This window comes from Vipera ursinii (assembly GCF_947247035.1).
Source record: "Vipera ursinii genome assembly, chromosome: 3".
Taxonomy (NCBI): Eukaryota; Metazoa; Chordata; class Lepidosauria; order Squamata; family Viperidae; genus Vipera; species Vipera ursinii.
In genome coordinates, this window is record NC_139516.1 from 54,890,025 (window position 1) to 54,909,071 (window position 19,047).

Consider the following 19,047-nt stretch of genomic DNA (forward strand, 5'->3'; position numbering starts at 1 on the left):
CAAGAAATTTCTCAGGAAAATACTGTAGAGATGATTGAACAACACTCTGAGGATAGAGATTTAAAGAAGGAACCTTATAAAACGCTCATTTCACAAAGGGAAGCATATGATAAGCAGCAAAAATTTCAAAGGACAATGACCTTAAACTACAAGGAAATGCAGAAGAACCCTGAGAGCATGAATCAACTTATTTTCAACTTACCGTAATTTCACTTCAAGAACTTTCTCAGGAAAATATAGCAGAGATGATTAAATATAATTTTGAGGATGGAGACTTGAAGATGGAATCATATAAAATAAAAAAAAATATGATTTAATCCAAATGGGAAATATTTTAATATGTTTAAACAACTTTGAAGATAAAGAGAATTGCTTTGCAAGTTTATAGTACTTATCCTATTGTTACTATTCCAGAAAATGTGGATCACCTTAATACATACTGTGGTATATTTAAAGTAGAGGAAAAATGGGTTGTTATAACATAAACTTATAGCATCACATATGTTATATGTTATAAATTATGCTTAAGTAATTATTTATATAATTTATATAAATTTATATAATTAAGAGATATTGGTTATACTGTATTTCCCAGTGTCATTTCTGTGAAATATTTTTTGGCTTGACAATTTACTTTTGGTTTTGTTTTAAATAACCAAAATAGTATGTTCTTGAGAAACAATTCAATAGTGAACAAGTTCTTCAGATTAATCATTCTAATAACAACTGAGTCATGCTTGGAAAAGCAGCAAATTACTCAGAAATGCATCCTGTTTTTTCACAAAATTTACTTCCACTCAGGTGTCATGAATAAGAATGTCTGGATATTATATTTGTTGGGAATGGAGCCAATTTATACATTTATACATACTTGTTTTTTTACTTTATTTCTTTGCTAGAATTACTGTATATCCCAACTTTTCTCCAGGAACTCAAGTTGACCTACATAAGATTCTTTCCTCCAGTTGTTCCCCATAACAACATCCTTGCAAAGGTGGCTGGGTTAAATGAAAGTAGCTTGCTCAAAGTCACCAGGTGACACCAGAACCTTGGTCTCTCCAGTCCTAGTCAAACATCTTAACCTTATGCTATATGAACCAACTTGAGAATACACCTTTTTTTTTTACCCAGATTTTATAGAAGAGCCATTCCATATGAAGATGGGACTGCTGGTGTTTATGCGTAACGTGCTACTTGCTCTCTGCCTCTTTCTAGTCTTGGGGTTTCTGTATTACTCAGCTTGGAAACTGCATCTGCTCCAATGGGAGGATTCAAGTAAGTATACTGGTTGTGTAAGCCATCCAAGAATCTGTTGATTTATAACTAAATAATTTCCTTATTTTTTTAAAGTTTTATTTTTTTTAGAATAATCTAAGGAAAACTCAAACAAGTGTTGTGATGTTTCATGAGCTGTAATATTAAATTTGCCTTTTCTCAGTATTTTTGTTATAAGACTTAAGTATTTGAACATTTAAACAAATTGTACATTTCCTACTCTTGATACATAAAGACATTTTCACGGTTGTGGCTATAATTCATGCTATTAAAAATTGTACGTAGGTATTTGGGAGTTCTGTATATCCTCTGCCTTTGTTTCAGGTGGACTTTTATTCTATGTGTGGAGGTATGTTGTCATTTCCCTCTTTTCTTTAGCTTATGTGTTAAAACTATGCAACACTTTGTAATCAAAGGCTATGGAAACACTTGCAACACTAGTCTGCAAGCTTTTAAATGTGTCTTTTTCCTAGGATGGTGCTGCAGAGGGCCATCTGATTACCCTGTAATCAGCAATACAGTGACTGCTTTAAAGAGGAGTTACATACATGCTGCAAAGTACTCTTTTTGCCTTCAAAACTGAACCATTACACAAACTTACTACATATCTATGTAACTTGTCAGATTGTTTTGAATTGGTTGTATAGATGAATTATTTGATATTTATGAGTACATTACATACATGTATAATATAATTCAGCAGCTGCTTAGATACAATGAATGCATCAAAGTTTGCATGGACTTAGAAACAATTCAGAGAACAGTATCCCAGCATATGCTGAGGCTACCACATCAGGGGAGATTAGACTAGTTTTGCCACAAATGGAGAATTTGTTTTTTGCTTTTCCAGTATTTCATTAAGTTTGGAGATGGTATTTTATTGTTAAATAATTCATTAAATCCTGGATACGACTGATGACAGGGAGTACAGTTTATTTAGAATTAATCTGAGAACAATCTCTTTTAGCATTAGCTTTACCGTATTTAGCATTAGCTTTACGACTTTTTAACCCATGAAAATCACCTCAAAAGTTGGGGGGTCGTCTTATACGCCCAGTCGTCTTATACGCCGGAAAATATGGTACTTCTTTTTTTGCTTTATTTGAATTATCACCTTTCTATACAATTTTATTTCATGATGATGAGCTAGCATATTCCATGTCTCTATTAGTCACATAAACATTCCTGATATGTGAATATTATATAAATAGTTTTCACAAGTTGAATATTGTTGAAATAATGTTAGTTTTTATTTTTAGCACAGTTTAATAGAGGTAATGTTTTGTCTAATTGGGGTAAATAATAAATTGAGATGGTTTACGGACTTTCATCTACTATCACTTTTGTGGCAGCATCAGAGCCTTTTCTCAAGAGTTAACGTTAAAATAGTTATTGTTTTTTTAAGGAGTGCAGATTCTGAGCATTCTGCTCAGTTATAAAACTCTATAACATCCCACTTTAATTATTACGATAATTTCATTATTGTGATAAGAAGTGTCTAAATAACTGCATGACAAATTATTTCAGGGGACTTAAAAATAACAAGGATGTATATATGAAAACAGAAGTACAGTGGAAGAGCAATGGCAATGGCATTTAGACTTATATATACCGCTTCAAACAGTTGTGTAATAACTATCCCTGATGAAGATATAGTACAAAGATCTTGGTTCTAATTTATACTAATAAGGATAGAGACCTTAAGAAGAGTAAAAGCTAATTTACTACATCATGTATTCTAGGGCAGACATGTCAAACACAAGGCCCGGGGGCCGGATCCAGCCCGTGAAGTGGTTTCATGCGGCCCGTGAAGCCATCCTGGAAACAGTGAGGGAATGGCCCCCACTGCCTTGGCCCTGGCCCAGAAACCCTCCTTCTGCCAGAGACCCTCAGATCTGTCCCACTCCTGCCCAGGCCCCCATAGGCACCCTTGATGCAAGTGATGTAGAGCTGGCCATGCCCACCCAGTAGGCCATACACACTCTAGCCACACCCACCCAGTAGGCCATGCCCACCCAGGCAATACCCACCCGGCCCCCTGAGGGCAACTGCAATGCTGATGTGGCCCTCAATGAAATTGAGTTTGACACCCCTGTTCTAGGGTCATGGGCTTTTACATACAGAACTCCATCTAGGAGTTGCTTCTACAAGTGATTCATAAGGGAATGTAGGCAGCTAGTAGAAAGACCAGAAGCAACTCCTGACGCCTTCTTTCTGCATCCTTCTGTGTTATTCTTCTCCTTTGTCAGTCAACTTTCAGGAAACTTAGACAGCAGAAATTAAAACTTGATATGTTTTTTTCGCCACCTACTATTTCTTTTTTCAAGCTACAAACATATCTGAACCTGTATTGTATAATACAGATGCTTCTTATCATTGGGGAACAAGTCAAATTGAAGGGGAGAAGTGTGCCCTCTTTTTTCAGATTATTGTTTGGTTAAGATCCTCTTTGCAACTTTTTCAATAAGCAACTAATGAAGAATAAACAACAGGGGCAGCCTGGCTATTAAATGGAAAAGGCTTAATTGGTTATGATGAAACAGGAGGTATACTTGTGTATCTAAATTTTTAAATATGTCTCCTGAAGATTATTGCAATTGGGTGTAATAGATAATTGAAAAGAGAACATTTTCTTCTAAAGAAATTAGATTTTTTTTGAATATTTATTAACCTATAAGAATGGCATATTTGGAACTACGTCATTAGTATGTTTATGATTTGATTTGATAACTGGTCTCCATGGCCTAAGACAGTAGACTTTCTCAATCCCTCATCTGAGAGCCTATAAATAAAAAACTGGGACTGAATTTGGGACTCTTCATACATGACCTGTGAGTTTTATCAGTAGCAGAGTATTTGGGCAATCAAATTGTAATGTATGCTCTCTCTTAGCATCTGTTATAGAAGTTCTTGCAGCGTTCTTAACACCTTCTTGTTGGCAAATAGAGATAAGGCTTCCTAAACACTGGAGCTCTGAAATCTACAAATTCCTAAGTCAAGGATCCTCAGACTTTGTTTTGTCACAATTTCCTAAAATAAGAAATGAATTTGTGTATCCCTCCTTTCCCATAACGAAAACTCTTGGAACGTGCTCTCTGACAAAACTTCTGTTCAAGGCAGCTGTTGGCTGGTCCTGGTGAAGCAGGGATGTATTTTGGCAGTGATCGGTGTGTCTGGGCAAGCCACACTTTCTGACTAGAACTAGATTACTATCAGAATTTGCTCCCGGGGCTGGGCCTTTCTTCAGTGACCTTGTGCCATGGTAACAGCCCCTTTTGTATCACAAAAGCTGTCAAACAAGCCCAGTACACTTGGCCCAGTCCAATACCAGCAGAGTGGAAGTGCATGTAACCTGCCACACATTTTTGAAGGGCTAAAATCCAGTTTGAGAATCCCTTCTTGAGTGATTGTGGAAATTGTTCAGTAGCTGTTTTTTGTAGTCCGTGTCAGTTTTCTGCTGAGATATGACACCATATTCTTAGTCATTCCTTCTTGTTCCTTTCAGTAGCTCCCCACCCCAGTGTTTGTATAGCAAGACCATTTGAGATAGGGAAAAACTGGATATCGTTCTTATCATTTTTTCCTGTGTCTTTTCATTTCCATGGAAACAGAAAGTAGATGTATAAGAAAATGGCCTGATTTGCTTTGCTGCTGCTGGTTGTTCCTGATTTTGTTTCCATATCTCTGGCAGCAAGTCTTGTGGAGAAATAACCTGAATTTAAATTCTTGAAAAAATGATGGAACACTTTAGTCATGATAAGACAGACTTTTTAATTTATCTGGTTTTATTCTGACTTGTTAATTGAGAAACAAACCAGGGATGCTGGTTTGGAAAGAATGCTAAACAAACCAAGGGTGATTCATTATTTGTTTAGTTTTTCTGCCAGGTGGAAGTGATACACCCATTTTGCTTATTCTGGACAATTCAGCTTTCTAAAACATTCAGGCATATTGTACGACTAATTATGCTCTTTCCCTTAAAGTCTTTGGGGAATTTTTAAAAGATCTGGGTACATCCTCTTCCTTCTTTAGCTGCTGACAAAAAAATATTTTATTACTGGAATTTGGCTATTTAGCCCCAAATAAGCAATTTTTGCAACCTGTATCATAAATGTTGGAAAACTAAAAAATATTAAAGGAGTCTTAAATAAGTTTAAAATATTAATCTATACTTCTGAAAATATCAGAAATACACAGTTGATTGGAATTATTGTAAAAAGTATAGTTCTTTGATTGTTTTGGTTGTTTCCTGTCGAAATATATGATGGGCTCTGGGGGACTAACAGTTTGCAACAAAGCCAAGGCCTTATTAGAATGTTTTTTATACTGTAGTAAATATGACACGCTAGTGTTGCAGATAGAATGCTGGGACTAAAGCATCAAAAGTAGATTAAAAAAAATCCAGCAACTATGATTCAAGATTTGCAGCTCCAGAAATTTCTTTTAATAATTTTAAAAAGCCCAAAGAAGATCTTCATATTCTCATATTATTTATGCTAGTATTGTTTTGAACTTCAGTTTGTATTGCCAACATCTTGTGAAATCATACAGTGGTGACTGCCAACTGAGAATGGTGATTGCTAAAGGTAAATATTGCTACTATAAATTAATTACTTAGGGAAATCTTTCCAGAGCTGGACAAGATCTTATCTTTACCAGGTTAATTTAACCTGGGCAATAGATAGTCCTGCACTTCCATTCTAGACTTATGACAAAAAGATAATAAAGGTAAAATTAAGAATATCAACATATAAAAGTTTTATTAAAAGACAAGATAATAATGAAACGTTTATAAATATTTATAAATATTTATTTCAATTCAGCTTAATTTAGCGGAAGAAATTGAAAAACAAATAGTAAAACACAAAGAAACAATTAGTGATTTGAGACTTAAAAATAAGCAGATATTTTATTAAATAATGATCAGTTTTATGCTGACAGCGCATAACAATTAGTTGATTCAATTGGGCAATCATTGAAAAGACAACAAAATGAAATACCTAGTGCCTTTACTAGCCCAGCATAAGATATATGTTATATATCACACTTTTCTTTATTTTAATTCATTACAAGCCGCTGTTTTTTAAAAATACATTATGGGGAACATTTCCAAAATAAACTATTACATTCCACATCTATTGTAATGGATAGTTTGCTTTTTAAAAATTATTCTGTCCTGCCCTTTAAATTAGCAGGTTTGAAATATTTGATAACAGTCATAACTGTTTGCTATGATCTCATAATATCAATTGTATTTAGACAATAACATTCTCACCATGTATGCTCTAGCACACAGGTGTCAAACTCACCATGTCACATATCGTGACTTTTTTTGTATTGCTGGAGCAGGGGTGGGTGCAGCCTCCTTATGATAACACTGGCCAGCAGGCCGCAAGTTTGACAACCCTGCTCTAGCAGTAGAACTAATTACCTCACTAAAATTGAAAATATGCAGGATGCTGATTTTTCACTCCAGAAACAACCAAAAACCTGTAGCATAGACCAATGGGAACAAGAGATGTATATATGGAATTTATTTCATGCATCATGATTCTTCTCCTTTGCATCATTTGTACCGGAGTCTCTTTCATTCTCCCAAAATACTATTCACATTTAAGACATCTTCTGGATTGTTATGATAGGATAGGACATACAAAGGGCTAAATTCTAAGGAAAATGAATTGGAAGAAATTCAGGTTCCCTCTGGCTCTTTTATACCATAATTCCCTTTTGCCTACTCAGGAAATTATTTGGATCCTGGCCATCATTATATTTCTAAAATACTGCATGGACAAAATGCAGTATTTTTAAAGAAACTTGTAAATACTGAATTCCCAGACTACCATGTTTAAATAATTTCTTACGTGTCTTGGCAGAAACATTTTGCCTCTTTCATGTTCATTTTTTTAAAATATAACTTCATATTAATTTTTGGAAATTACAGTATTCTCAGCTAGCTAAACATTGTTTTTACTAGCTTTGTTTGAATTGCACTTCAGCTCCTGTGAGAATGAATATTGCTGAACTAATTTTGCCTAGATTAATTAATTAGCCCAAAGAATCCCTAATTGCAGTGCCATATGCTTTCAAAAACAGCACTATTGTATCCAAACGTCTATAAAGTTAGCAAGCCTGAAACAGTCTGTTACCAAAATAGATAGAAACTATCCCAGCCTTTCAAAAGAGAGTAGCCAGTGACACTGCAGACGGGATTCAACCCTTATTCCATTGTAAATAGAGCTTGCATTTGAGATAGTATTCTTTTGTAATGACTTTTCTCAATAAATTTACTTACTGAATTGGGTTTGATGAGATGGATAATCTCTACCCACTTGCCATAGCTTGGGGAGAGTATTTGATTGGAGGATTGTAGTGCTGGATCCTCCCCCTCTTCTCTCCAGAAAAAACTCAGTTTTCTCTTATGTCTAATTTCCCTTTCAAAGGGAGGCTGTTCCAGAACAGAAGTACTATGATTAAAAAAAAAATAAGTCCTGTCCTGAGCTCCCTTAGTTCATAAAATTTGGCTACCATAAACACAGTGAGAGCACCACTTTGGATGGGTCAAAATTGTTTGGAGAAAGTAGCCTTGAAGGTTCCTTTCTAGTAGTGAAAACATTATTTAGCTAAATCTGGGTCATCTGAAATTTAACAATGTTGAATATACTTTAAAGCATGTTAAGTTAGCCAGAATGGTTAGTATTTTTATGAATTTCTGTAGTTACGTACAGATTGTGAGCCTTTATGTGCTTCTACAATGTTGTGGTAACCACCCAGAAACAGTTCTTTGTAGATTACCAAGTAACAAGTAATCTTTAAAATCAGTGTGGTAATGCAAAGTACATAATTTGTTAACCACCTGAGGGCAGTAGGCTTCTTTCTTTGGGAACCTAGAGAAAATCTTTTTTTTTCCTCTAAATAATTTGGGGGGAAGGAGGAAAGTGTCAGCCTTTCTATTTTTGGAAATGTTATTTCAAAGAATAGTAATTAAAGTGTTTTTATTAGGGAAAAAATTCAAAGAAGAATGTAGAAAACAGCACATTAAATGGTCAGTTCAAGATTGGAAATTAAGCAATTTTCTTATTTGTTGGAAATGTGTTTGGGAATGTCTTATAAGGTAATACTAATAGCAGTGTTGAAGCCAGGGAAGTTGTAACATGTCCACTTTTGTTTTTAATTTTATATTCAATAAAACTTGTTTTTTAAAAAAGAGAATGTCATCATATAAGGATCTCAACTGATTTCTTTATATTTGAATTTACAATAACCAAAGGTCTTGAGTTTTCATTAATTTAGGATGATTCTTGCCCAGTTGTTAGCTAGTACAGTACACTCAGTTTAGGTCTGAAACTGCCTTATGGCCATCTGGATGATATATTTACATTTGTTGTTCTTAATATTTTGCTGATAGCAAAATACTTAGATACCACACCGTTGAAGGAAAAGACTTCATCGTGGTTCAGTCCAAGCCGGGAATAAACAACATGGGGACTGCTTTAGAAAGAAGGTTGCAGTTTATTGAAGAGGAGAGGCAGACAAAGATGGCTCTGGAAAAAAGAAAGAGCAAAGACATGTAGGGAGTGGGTTTTTATACCCTCTGGAGCCTTTTGTTTGGAGTTGTTTCCTGTTCCTGTTTGAGGCTTTGTATTTCCTGTGTCATGTATTCTGATCTGAGTCTGGGTGTGCCCTTCTGGTATTCTGATGGTGGTGGGTTAATCCTACTATGTCCCAAGGGTCATATCTTGCTTCCCTGGGGCTGTGGCTGATGACTCTTAGATTTTTGGTGTTGATTCTAGGGATCTTTCTTCCTAATCCCAGTTTCCTGACTCCAGTCTTTCTGACAAGATTATCTGCATTTCTACAGAGCTGGTTTCTGCTTGGGAGAGGGAGAGTTGGGGCTATTAAGAAAAACTGGGCATGCTTTTCTGCCTCTTTAAGATACTTTGGGCCTTGGTGGAGCAGTGGGCTAATGCCTCCTTAAGTAACACCAGCTGCCTGCAATTAGTGCAGGTTCGCATCCCACCAGGCTCAAGGTTGACTCAGCCTTCCATCCTTCCGAGGTAGGTAAAATGAGGACCCAGATTATTGGGGGCAATAAGCTGACTTTGTAATAATGCCGCTTGGGGGGGGGGCGAAAGCCATAATAAGCAGTCATATACATAGAATGAAGGCTATTGCTAAGCAGATTGATTTGTGCTTTAAATTGTAAGCCACCCTGAGTCTTTGGAGAAGGGCGGGATATAAATGGGATTTTTTTTAAAAAAATAAAATATATTTTTCTGCCCTTTTAATATTTCCTTCTCTGGGGGGCTGAGGAAATCTCCTTTGAGCAATTTACATTTTATAATCATTTGCAATATGTTCCTGGAAATGTAGAACTACTTTACAGACTAAGCATTTGGTTCCAGTTTTCTCCTCATTTAAGAATACATTTAAGGTTTTACCTCATACAGGCTTAATTAAATATTTGTCATATGGACCCAGTCAATATTAAATAATTATTGGCATGATTTTGAAGTGCTCTTCAAGTGAATAATCAATTCTTACACTCAGTAAAGAAGTTATTTAATATTCTTTAGGCACAAATAAGGGACGCGGTTGCTCAGTGGGTTAGGATGCTGAGCTTGTCGATCAGAAGGTCAGCAGTTTGGCGGGTCGAATCCCGAGTGCCATGTAACAGAGTGAGCGCCTGTTACTTGTCCCAGCTTCTGCCAACCTAGCAGTTCGAAAGCACATAAAAATGCAAGTAGAAAAATAGGGACCACTACAGTGGGAAGGTAACAGCGTTCCGTGCGCCTTTGGCGTCTAGTCATGCCGGCCACATGACCACGGATACATCCTCGGGCAAGTGCACCAGCCCCTAGAGTTGGAAACGACTAGCACGCATGTGCAGGGGAACCTTTACTTTTACCTAGGCACAAATGTCTGGTCAACAATGAGATTGAAAGACTAGTATATTCCAGAGGGTTATTTATTTTAAACCTAAACCTTGATTTCAGGGCATAACAACAAAGCCAAAAAGGTAACCACCCACAACACTAACTGCCTTAATAAATAATTCCGCAGAGTAAATTATATGTAGTGTCTCTAACCAAAGTTTTAAAAAACAACATGGTATCTATAACTAATACAGTATTATGAGGATTGGTTGGCCTTTTTTCCTGTAATAAAATTTTGAGTATTTTCTTATTCTAAAAATGAACCTAAATATTAAATATGCAACAAGATTAACATTTTGATCAGTTGAGTAATTGAGTATTGTCAGTTATTTGATGAAGCCACATTACTATTGGTGTTTGAAGAATTGGTCTGCTGCCTATTTGGCACAATATTTCTGAATACCCTTTAAGATTTGTTTTTTAACTTTAACAGTTAAAGATTGTTTAACTAAATTATAACTGTGATATAACGTGAAAGAATTCATATTTATTTTCTAATAAATATGGTAATTTGGAAACATTTCACCTTTATTTCACAGTTCGATTAATCATTTTTTTGGACTGATCAATATATGCAGGTCCTAGATTTTTGTTTCCAAAACTTTATTGTATGCTCAAACATTGCAGAAAAAAAATAAAATGGGCTCATAAAAACATTTAGTGAAGGATGCATGCCGAGAAGTACGATGGGAAAAGTATTCAGTATTTTTGAATGGATTATTCTAGACAACTCTTATTCATATACTTTATACTCTCATTATTCATATACTTTATTCCATATATACTTATATGGAAGGCATGAAATATCTATTTATTTATTTTATTTATTTAGTTATATTTATATACCGCCCTATTCCCTGAGGACTCAGGGCGGTTTACAGGGAATTAAAAATCCAAAATACAAAAATTAAGAACAAATTAAAAAGTATTAAATTAACCCTGTAGTCAGTTAAAAAGAACCCCTAATTAAAAATTCCTCCTCAGTCTGGGCCCGAGAGCTGAAAGAGCCAGGTCTTCAGGCCCCGGCGGAATGATCGGAGGTCGGGGGCAGTCCTCAGCTCCACCGGCAGCTGGTTCCAGAGGGCAGGCGCCCCCACTGAGAAGGCCCTATCCCTGGGTGTCACCCGCCGGCAATCTCTCACCGGCGGAACCCTGAGCAGACCCTCCCTGTGGGAGCGCACTGGGCGAAGGGCGTTTGATGCCGGCAGCAGGTGTTCCCTCAAATATCCCGGACCCAGGCCATATCTAAAATATCTTGTTAGCCTAGTTAGCTAACAAAGCAATTTAGGATGAGCAAAAGTATCCCACAGGAGGAAAGACATTTGACAGAATAAAAAAAAAAATCCTGGGTAACAGTTTACCCAGGCAGGATATGGAGGTCAGAGTGGATCACAAACTGAACTTGAGGTATCCACTGTAGACATCCATGAAGGGGTGGGGAGCAATTACAAATAATTTCAATCTGTCAGTAGATAGTTTGTCTTGTTTTTCTTGGTAGTGGAGGAAGTTGCTACTTCCTTTTCCAGTAGATTGTATTTAATGTCCAAATATTAATGTTTAAAACAGTAAATATATTTCCTAAAACCTTGGGTGACTGTGCTTAATTGTAAAACAGCATTTCTAGGCTGCTTCCAAGGCAATCCTACTGGACTTGGGATTGTTACGTACATATGTAATTTATGAATAAACCTTTGCCTAGCACATGCTTAGTTTAGTTAGTTTTATCAGATGTTTCTCTTTGATTGATTTCTTTGGTTGATTTATGATTCAGTAAATACATCAATAGCACTTAGACTTCTACACCATTCCACACTGCTTTACAGCACTCTCTGAGCGGTTAACAGAGTCAGTCTATTGCCCCCAACAATCTGGGTCCTCTTTTTACCTACCTTGGAAGGATGGAAGGATGAGGGTAGAACTCCAAACTGTGGGCAGAGTTAGCTTGCAATACTGCATTCTAACTACTGTACCACCAGGGTACAGTGCAAGCCTGTACTGTAAAATGGATTAATACAGTAACAAGACGAAGTCTATTGTTTGAGCAACTCAGCCATTCTGCACGATGTCATAATACACAGGTAGTCCTTGACTTACAACCATGCAGTTAGTGACTGTTTGCAGTTACAGTGGCACTGGGAAAAGGACTTGTGGTCATTTTTCACACATACAGCTGTTGCAGTATCCCCATAGTCACATGATCAAAATTCGGATGCTTGGCAACTGGCATATAGTTATGACAGTAGCAGTGTCCCAGGGTCATCTGATCCCCTTTTGCAACCTTCTGACAAGCAAAGTCAGTGGGGAAACCAGGTTCACTTAGCAACTGTGTGTTTTTAACTGCAGTGATTCACTTAATAACTGTGGCAAGGAAAGTTGTAAAATGGGGCAAAATTAATTTAACTGTCTTGCTTAGCAACAGAAATTTTGGACTCAGTTGTGGTTGTAAATTGAGGTCTCCCTGTAGTAGATACTTACTGATTATACAATGAATTCAGCTATTATAATAATGTGGCCATACCGTTTCATTTGGGAAGAAATGGCTTTGGATAGGAAAATAGGTTGGTTGGTATTTTAATTAAATGGTGTTGCTTGCTTGAAATTAAGTCAATATTTTGCATTGAAAGAAAATTTTAAGCCAGATGCAGGGTTTTATTCTTGGTTCTTTATGGTGATGGTCCACCAGGGGAAAAGTGTTTATTTTGCTGATATTATGAACCTGGACAAAGGTCTAAATGAAAGACTGGATTCAAAGTTATACCAAATGTAACATAAAACCAAATGGTCAAGATCTTTGTAGGGGCTCTTTTCTAGAATCTCTTCAAATGTTGTAGCCTATGTTCTTCTATCAGTTTTGCAATTGGTTAAAGATGATGAAAGCTAGAGAGAAATTGGGAGAAGCTTCCTCTGCTTGGTTGACTCAATTCATGCCTATTGCAGTTTTCTGCTGATTAACTATACAGAAGAAGAACCCTAGGAGAAATTGATGTTTCTTTAAAACTCAGCAAAAATTAATCTGTTTATTCTATTTGCCAGTAGGGGTCTCTGTTGCTATAAACTATTATGAATATGAAATCTGTAAAGAAAAGTTGAAATTGTGGTAGCCCATATTATAGTTGCTAGAGCCTCTCCATTCCCAACTAAGAGGAAGTGGATCTCTACAGATCCATAAGCCAGAGGTCCCCAACCTTTTGGGCACCAGGGACTGGTTCCGTGGAGAGAAGACTGGAGGGTGCGTGGTTTTGTGTGCTGCCTGCATCTCGTGGATGGGGCTTTGCTTGTTTGTGCGGACCAGTTGCTAAGCATGCCGCGGTCTGGTACTGGTCCACGGATCGGGGGTTGGAGACTCCTGCATAAAGCAACCTTACAAGGCCATACAATACTATAAGTGAGACTATGGAGACCAAAATATGTGTTTCATTTGTTTTTGTTTTTTTTTGCTGGTTAGAACAGTATCTTACCCATGTCCAGTTTTACACTTTCTAACTGTATTGAGGTCCTTTTTTGTGCTGTTTTCATATTACTGGATTCTGAAACGGAGCTAGTTTCCATTGCCTCAGATATTTCCCAGAGTATTTTTTATTATGGAATATTCAAGGTTTCCTTCATTTACATCTCACTGATGCTGACTACAAAGCAGTGAAGCCAGAGCTATTTCTAATTAGTTTTATTATGAATGTTCTGTCCCATCCTGAAATCTGGAGGACTAAATTTAGTTGTAAAACTTCAGGTAAACTTTATGATGTGTCATTGCATCTAATGGAGCCCAACAATACCAATGTTTAATCATACTACTGCTAAGCTTGTAAGCCGCCCTGAGTCTTCGGAGAAGGGCGGGATATAAATGGAATTAAAATAAATAAATAAATAAATAAATAAATAAATATCTCTAATTGTACATGCAACATTTTTGTCATGATTTGTATTTTTGGATCTTTTCAGTCAAATACTGGTTTAGAGTCATTTTTGCAGTCTATGCTGAGTTCAAAGGATATAATAAACATTGAGTTCTTTTCATTCCTGTCTACTGGTCACTTATCAGAGCCAAAAAAGACGAGGTTTGTATTTCTGTTTTAGATCTCAGTTACAGAAACAAAAAGGGCAGTTTTTGCTCTTGTTGTTGTTTAGGATAAAATTTAGGTTTGCTTTCAACAGAAGAATTAAGCTTAAGGGTTGTGATCTTCACATGTACCAAAGCTGCATAGCCAAGATATGCAATTAGATATCTGCCAGAATATTTAACATGTGGAGAAATACCGTAATTCATTATGTACATACTTTTTCTCTTCTGGATTGTCATATGTTTACTGTTTTCATTGGTTGCATTGTGAGATTGGTAGCATATAATTTTTTAAATAAAATAAATATAATAATTTATTGTATAATATTGAATAATGCTGCCAAGAGTGCTTGTCTAAATTAGGGAACAATTGGTTCCTGGGCAGACAAGGGGCATGGCAAGCTAAGCACTGGGAAAGAGGACTAGCTGAACCTACACACTCAAAAAGAGGTTCAAGGGATGTGATTGGCGTAATTCCCCCTTCCCTCTCACTTCTCTGGGTTTAGTTTCTGGGTTTGTGGGCAGATGTTACCAGAATCTTCAACAGAATTCTTCCATTGTCCCTTCACCCTTTAAAATAGACTGCCTGCCACATCCTACTGTGTGGATATCTGATTCTTACTCACAGGCCATAAGATTGCAGATCATTGTTCTCCAAAAACTGAACACCCAACACAGAAGGAGCTGGACCAAACTTGCAAGATGATACTCCTACAAGCTCTAAACTTGATTCAACCTAGTTTCTGTTTTCAAATGTCTACTAGTTGACCATAAATAAATTATGAACTAAGCTGCCGTTTTTCATAAGGGTGCTGATTTACATTAATAGTGAGTGAAGATTTGCTTCTTGATGACAGGTTGAAAGATGACCATTCCAATAATATTTCAGCTGAGATTAAACAAATAATTTTGGCCAGTCCCTAGGCCATACAATTGCTGGGGGGAAAAAACACCCCTTCTTAAAATGCATTCTGAGGACTGAATAATCAATCAAGTATGGCAAAAGCCTTTTAGATCTATTGCTCCATCTCTTATTTTATTCTTCTGTCCCTAATATTTATGAAAATATTGTTCATATTTTTGCAAAATGGTCAGAAATAATATATTTGAAAACTTTATACATTTCAATATTGTATTTCATCTTCATGACAAGTGATAAATCCTCTCTAGCATTCTCATGAGAGATGCTCAGCAATAAGAGCTCCAAAATCAGAAGATTATCTGATTAAATTTCAATATTATACAATTTATGTATTTGCTTTGTCACCTCAAAAATTTGTTAATCGCTGTTTAAACTTTGCTACTCCTACAAATATCTGGTGTCTGGTTTGTCTGCCTAACATAATAGGTGTTTTGGGGGTGGGAGGATATTTTTTTTAAAAATAAGAATGTTTGCAGTAATGGAGAGAGATTTACACAAGTCCATATTTTTCTCTATTGAGCAAAACCTGACGAATACACTGCACATGTCAAGTGGCGGATATGACCAGACCAGTAAAAACTGGTATTAAATAACAATAGATACTGTCTATTGGAATTAAGTCAAATAATAAAATGTTTTAAATTTATAGTGGGGCTACTATAATTTGCTTTATGTGGGACTGACCTTGAAGATGATTCTGAAGCAATCACTACTAGAGCACAAATGTGGTGACTTGTGCACTTAATATTCAGGCTTGCAACTGTCATACCATACACCTCCATTGGGCACTAGTACGTTTCAAGTGCAATTTGGGGTGTGCTATCACCCTTCCACCCCATATGGCTTGGGACCTGGGTGTAGATGAGACAGCCTTTCTCAGACGGATTCTGCCTGCCCAGTTGAGAGGGCCAAGAACTCCTGCTGAAGGTGCTTGAAGAGAGATGGGAGGAGGTGTGTGTTTTATCTATGGAATAACTAACTCATGTCACGGAGAGGCTTATAAAACTTTAGCTGTGTTTTTCATTCTTGGCAGCCTGGCTGGGTTGAACTGCACACAACTTAAAGTTGCCAAGGTTGAAAAAATGCTGCTCTAGTTTTTCCAGAAGGTATTTGGACATTGATATATTCAAGTGTTGGAAATGAGTTTGTTAATAAAAAGTTACTACCAGGCATTATTATTATTATTATTATCTATTTGATGATGGATTTGAATTTTTAACCTTATCTGCAGTCCCTTTTGCACTGAGATGTAAATAAATGTATTTTAGCTTTTTGGTAATTATGCTAGCTTTTCAACAATTATTCTGGCTTTTCAATAATTATTAATACATTTGTGATATCCTCAAATGAGTGGTTTATTTATTATTCCAGTTGTTCCCAACTGTTAAAAATAAGTGGTGGTAACAGCAACTTTTTTAAAATGTTGGTTTTTTTTTTTGAATTTGCTGTTTATCTTGTGTAGAATGTCATATTACTATAACTCTTCACTGTAGTACAATATCCTTATTAGTACTGTAGTACCATTCCACATGGGACTAGTCCTCCAATCATATAGAATATTTCTATGTGTTTATACTGCTAGTTGTCATGCCATATTTCTGTCATGAGGTTTTCTCTTTCCCAAGTGTTAATTGGAAAGGCTTCATTGTGGTTTGGTTCTAATATGGCACATGGTGCATGGAATGCTTTTCGTTTTGAAAATGTGCCAGCTCTATTTGTCCAGGGCTGGAGAAGTCTGCTTCCTTGTCAACTGCTCTCATTTTAATAGCTTTCACAGTTAGACATCTTATTTCATCTTATTTCTGATGGGTAACTTACAAAACTGGCTTATTTAAAATATTCAGACTTTTCCATAAAACATATTCCTTAGTACTTGAGGTCATACTCACATATGTGGAATTTTTCTTTCACATTTCTTAGTTTCTTAGTTTTTTTTAAAATTCTTTCCAAGAACAGAATTTTGTGAAATAACTCCTGAATGGAAAAGACCAGTTGCATTGGACCGGGCTTTTTTCTTCTATATTTATCCCTAAAAGGCAAGTTATACTGCTTAAAGTAGTTAAATTACCCGAAGTAGAAATCTGATCTGACTTATTAAAAAATGTTGTTTTTCTTCTAAGTATTTTATGTTATGTTTCTCTGCAACATGTTCTCTCCTAGCTGGGGTCAATGATCAGGTAAGGCAGCTGAACGCCAAAGACATTTCTGGACTTACTGTCCAAAATTACAGCTCTTAAGAGTCTGCCAGCCAAGACCTGCAGCCATGAAGACAGGAGTAGAAAACCAGAAGCATTGGCTGTATCTGTTCATATCTGTTCAGTGTCAGTTTCCATTGAATAACTGTCTCTTTCAGACCTTTGCAATGAAGAGAGAGTGGGGCAGTGCCACTTAATCCAGAAGGGGTGTCTGGAAGAACTCTTAGTCACAAGATAGTTTAGCTTATCTCTCCAGCCTCTCTGTCATTCCTGCTGCTTTACCCTTGATGGTTTACTCTGCAAAAACTGAGATGAGCAAGCCTTATCTGTGTGAAGCTTATAACGCTGAAATGGCAATTTTGAATATATATGCTCCAAATTTTGAGAAGGTTTTTGATTATACAGCTCCTTACTTAGTAACCTTATGACAAGCATTTTATTTCAGAAATAATGAGCATTGCTTGGTTTAATTGAAATCCGGTTTGATTCATAACAAAAAAATATATAGTTGAGATAAATGTTATGGTTTGGAGGAGGTTTGAATGGAGGATTTTAATGATTTTCTCATCTTTATTTTTATATGCGTTATTTGTAACACATTTGTGTGGAATGCTAATTGGTATACTAATTTGCCTCAATTATTTATGTTTAGTTTGACAAAAACTCTCTTGAAAATATTTTCCTAGAATATTTTATCTCTTTTTAATTGTAATATTTTAATTTACTAATCCAGAAATTATTGCTGCTTTTAAAGTGACACTGTATTAACTTGATTTGGAGTGACTGCCAGGGATACCCAGAGAGATGGAAAATATTGTTTTGACTTAAAAATCTGGTCTTTTGCTTCTGTCTAACAATGGTCGTAATCAACACTGTGCCCATTAATTTACTGAGATGTACAAATGCATCAATTAAGAGTAACAAAATAAACTTGTTTGTTTTTTGGCAGACAGTTGGGGATGTAATTTTTCAGTGAATTTACTCATTCATATGGGCATCATTTCAAGTGATTATGTGGGAAATGACTTGGGTGTGAAATCTGAGAAACAGCCTGAATTCACAAAACAAGTTAAATCATTATGTAGTTGTTGTTGTTTTGACTTAATGTGTTGTGTGGATCAAGCTATATTATAAAACATGGTTTACAGCTCACCATATTATGTGACCCAGGCTATTGTGGCTTGCTCAGCAAATCTTTGATTAATAATTACTTGCTGTAAACCCAATCAATGGATATAATTCCTCTTTCTCTTCAAGAGCTGGCTCTGATACAAAAAATCAGGAAGTGTTGATAACACCTTTTCCATTTAACTAAGTACATACAGTCCTTACATAATGACCATAACTGGGATCCGCAACTCCATTATATATCATATGACCACAGTAGACTTCACTTCCATCATGGTCATTAAGCAAATCACATATGGTGCTTAACATATACATCATGTGACCGCAACTTGTGATTCTTCTGCTGGTTTCTCCACTGACTCTGTAAATATGAGTTTGCCACCTAGTGCCTGTGAAACAGTAGTATGGGCTGTAGCTTATTAGTATATTTCAGTGGTTTGAGCTGTGAACTATAGGTTCAAGCTTTCCCTTGCACTGGGTGGCAGGCCCGTTTTCATAACTGAGAAATAAACATTATTCATCCCTGTTTCGACT

The 19,047-nt window shown here is 36.2% G+C and overlaps 1 protein-coding gene across 4 annotated transcripts in view; it reads left to right on the top strand.

Annotated features, from left to right (window-relative positions):
• Positions 1-19,047, top strand: part of ST3GAL3 (ST3 beta-galactoside alpha-2,3-sialyltransferase 3) — a 214,126-nt gene that overhangs the window by 14,007 nt on the left and 181,072 nt on the right. For all 4 annotated transcript variants that reach the window (XM_083358463.1, XM_083358466.1, XM_083358464.1 and 1 more), the window contains exon 2: positions 1,132-1,275. In XM_083358463.1, the coding sequence (XP_083214589.1) occupies positions 1,155-1,275 (121 nt within the window). In that variant the 5' untranslated portion in view covers positions 1,132-1,154. The remainder of the gene's footprint in view (positions 1-1,131; positions 1,276-19,047) is intronic.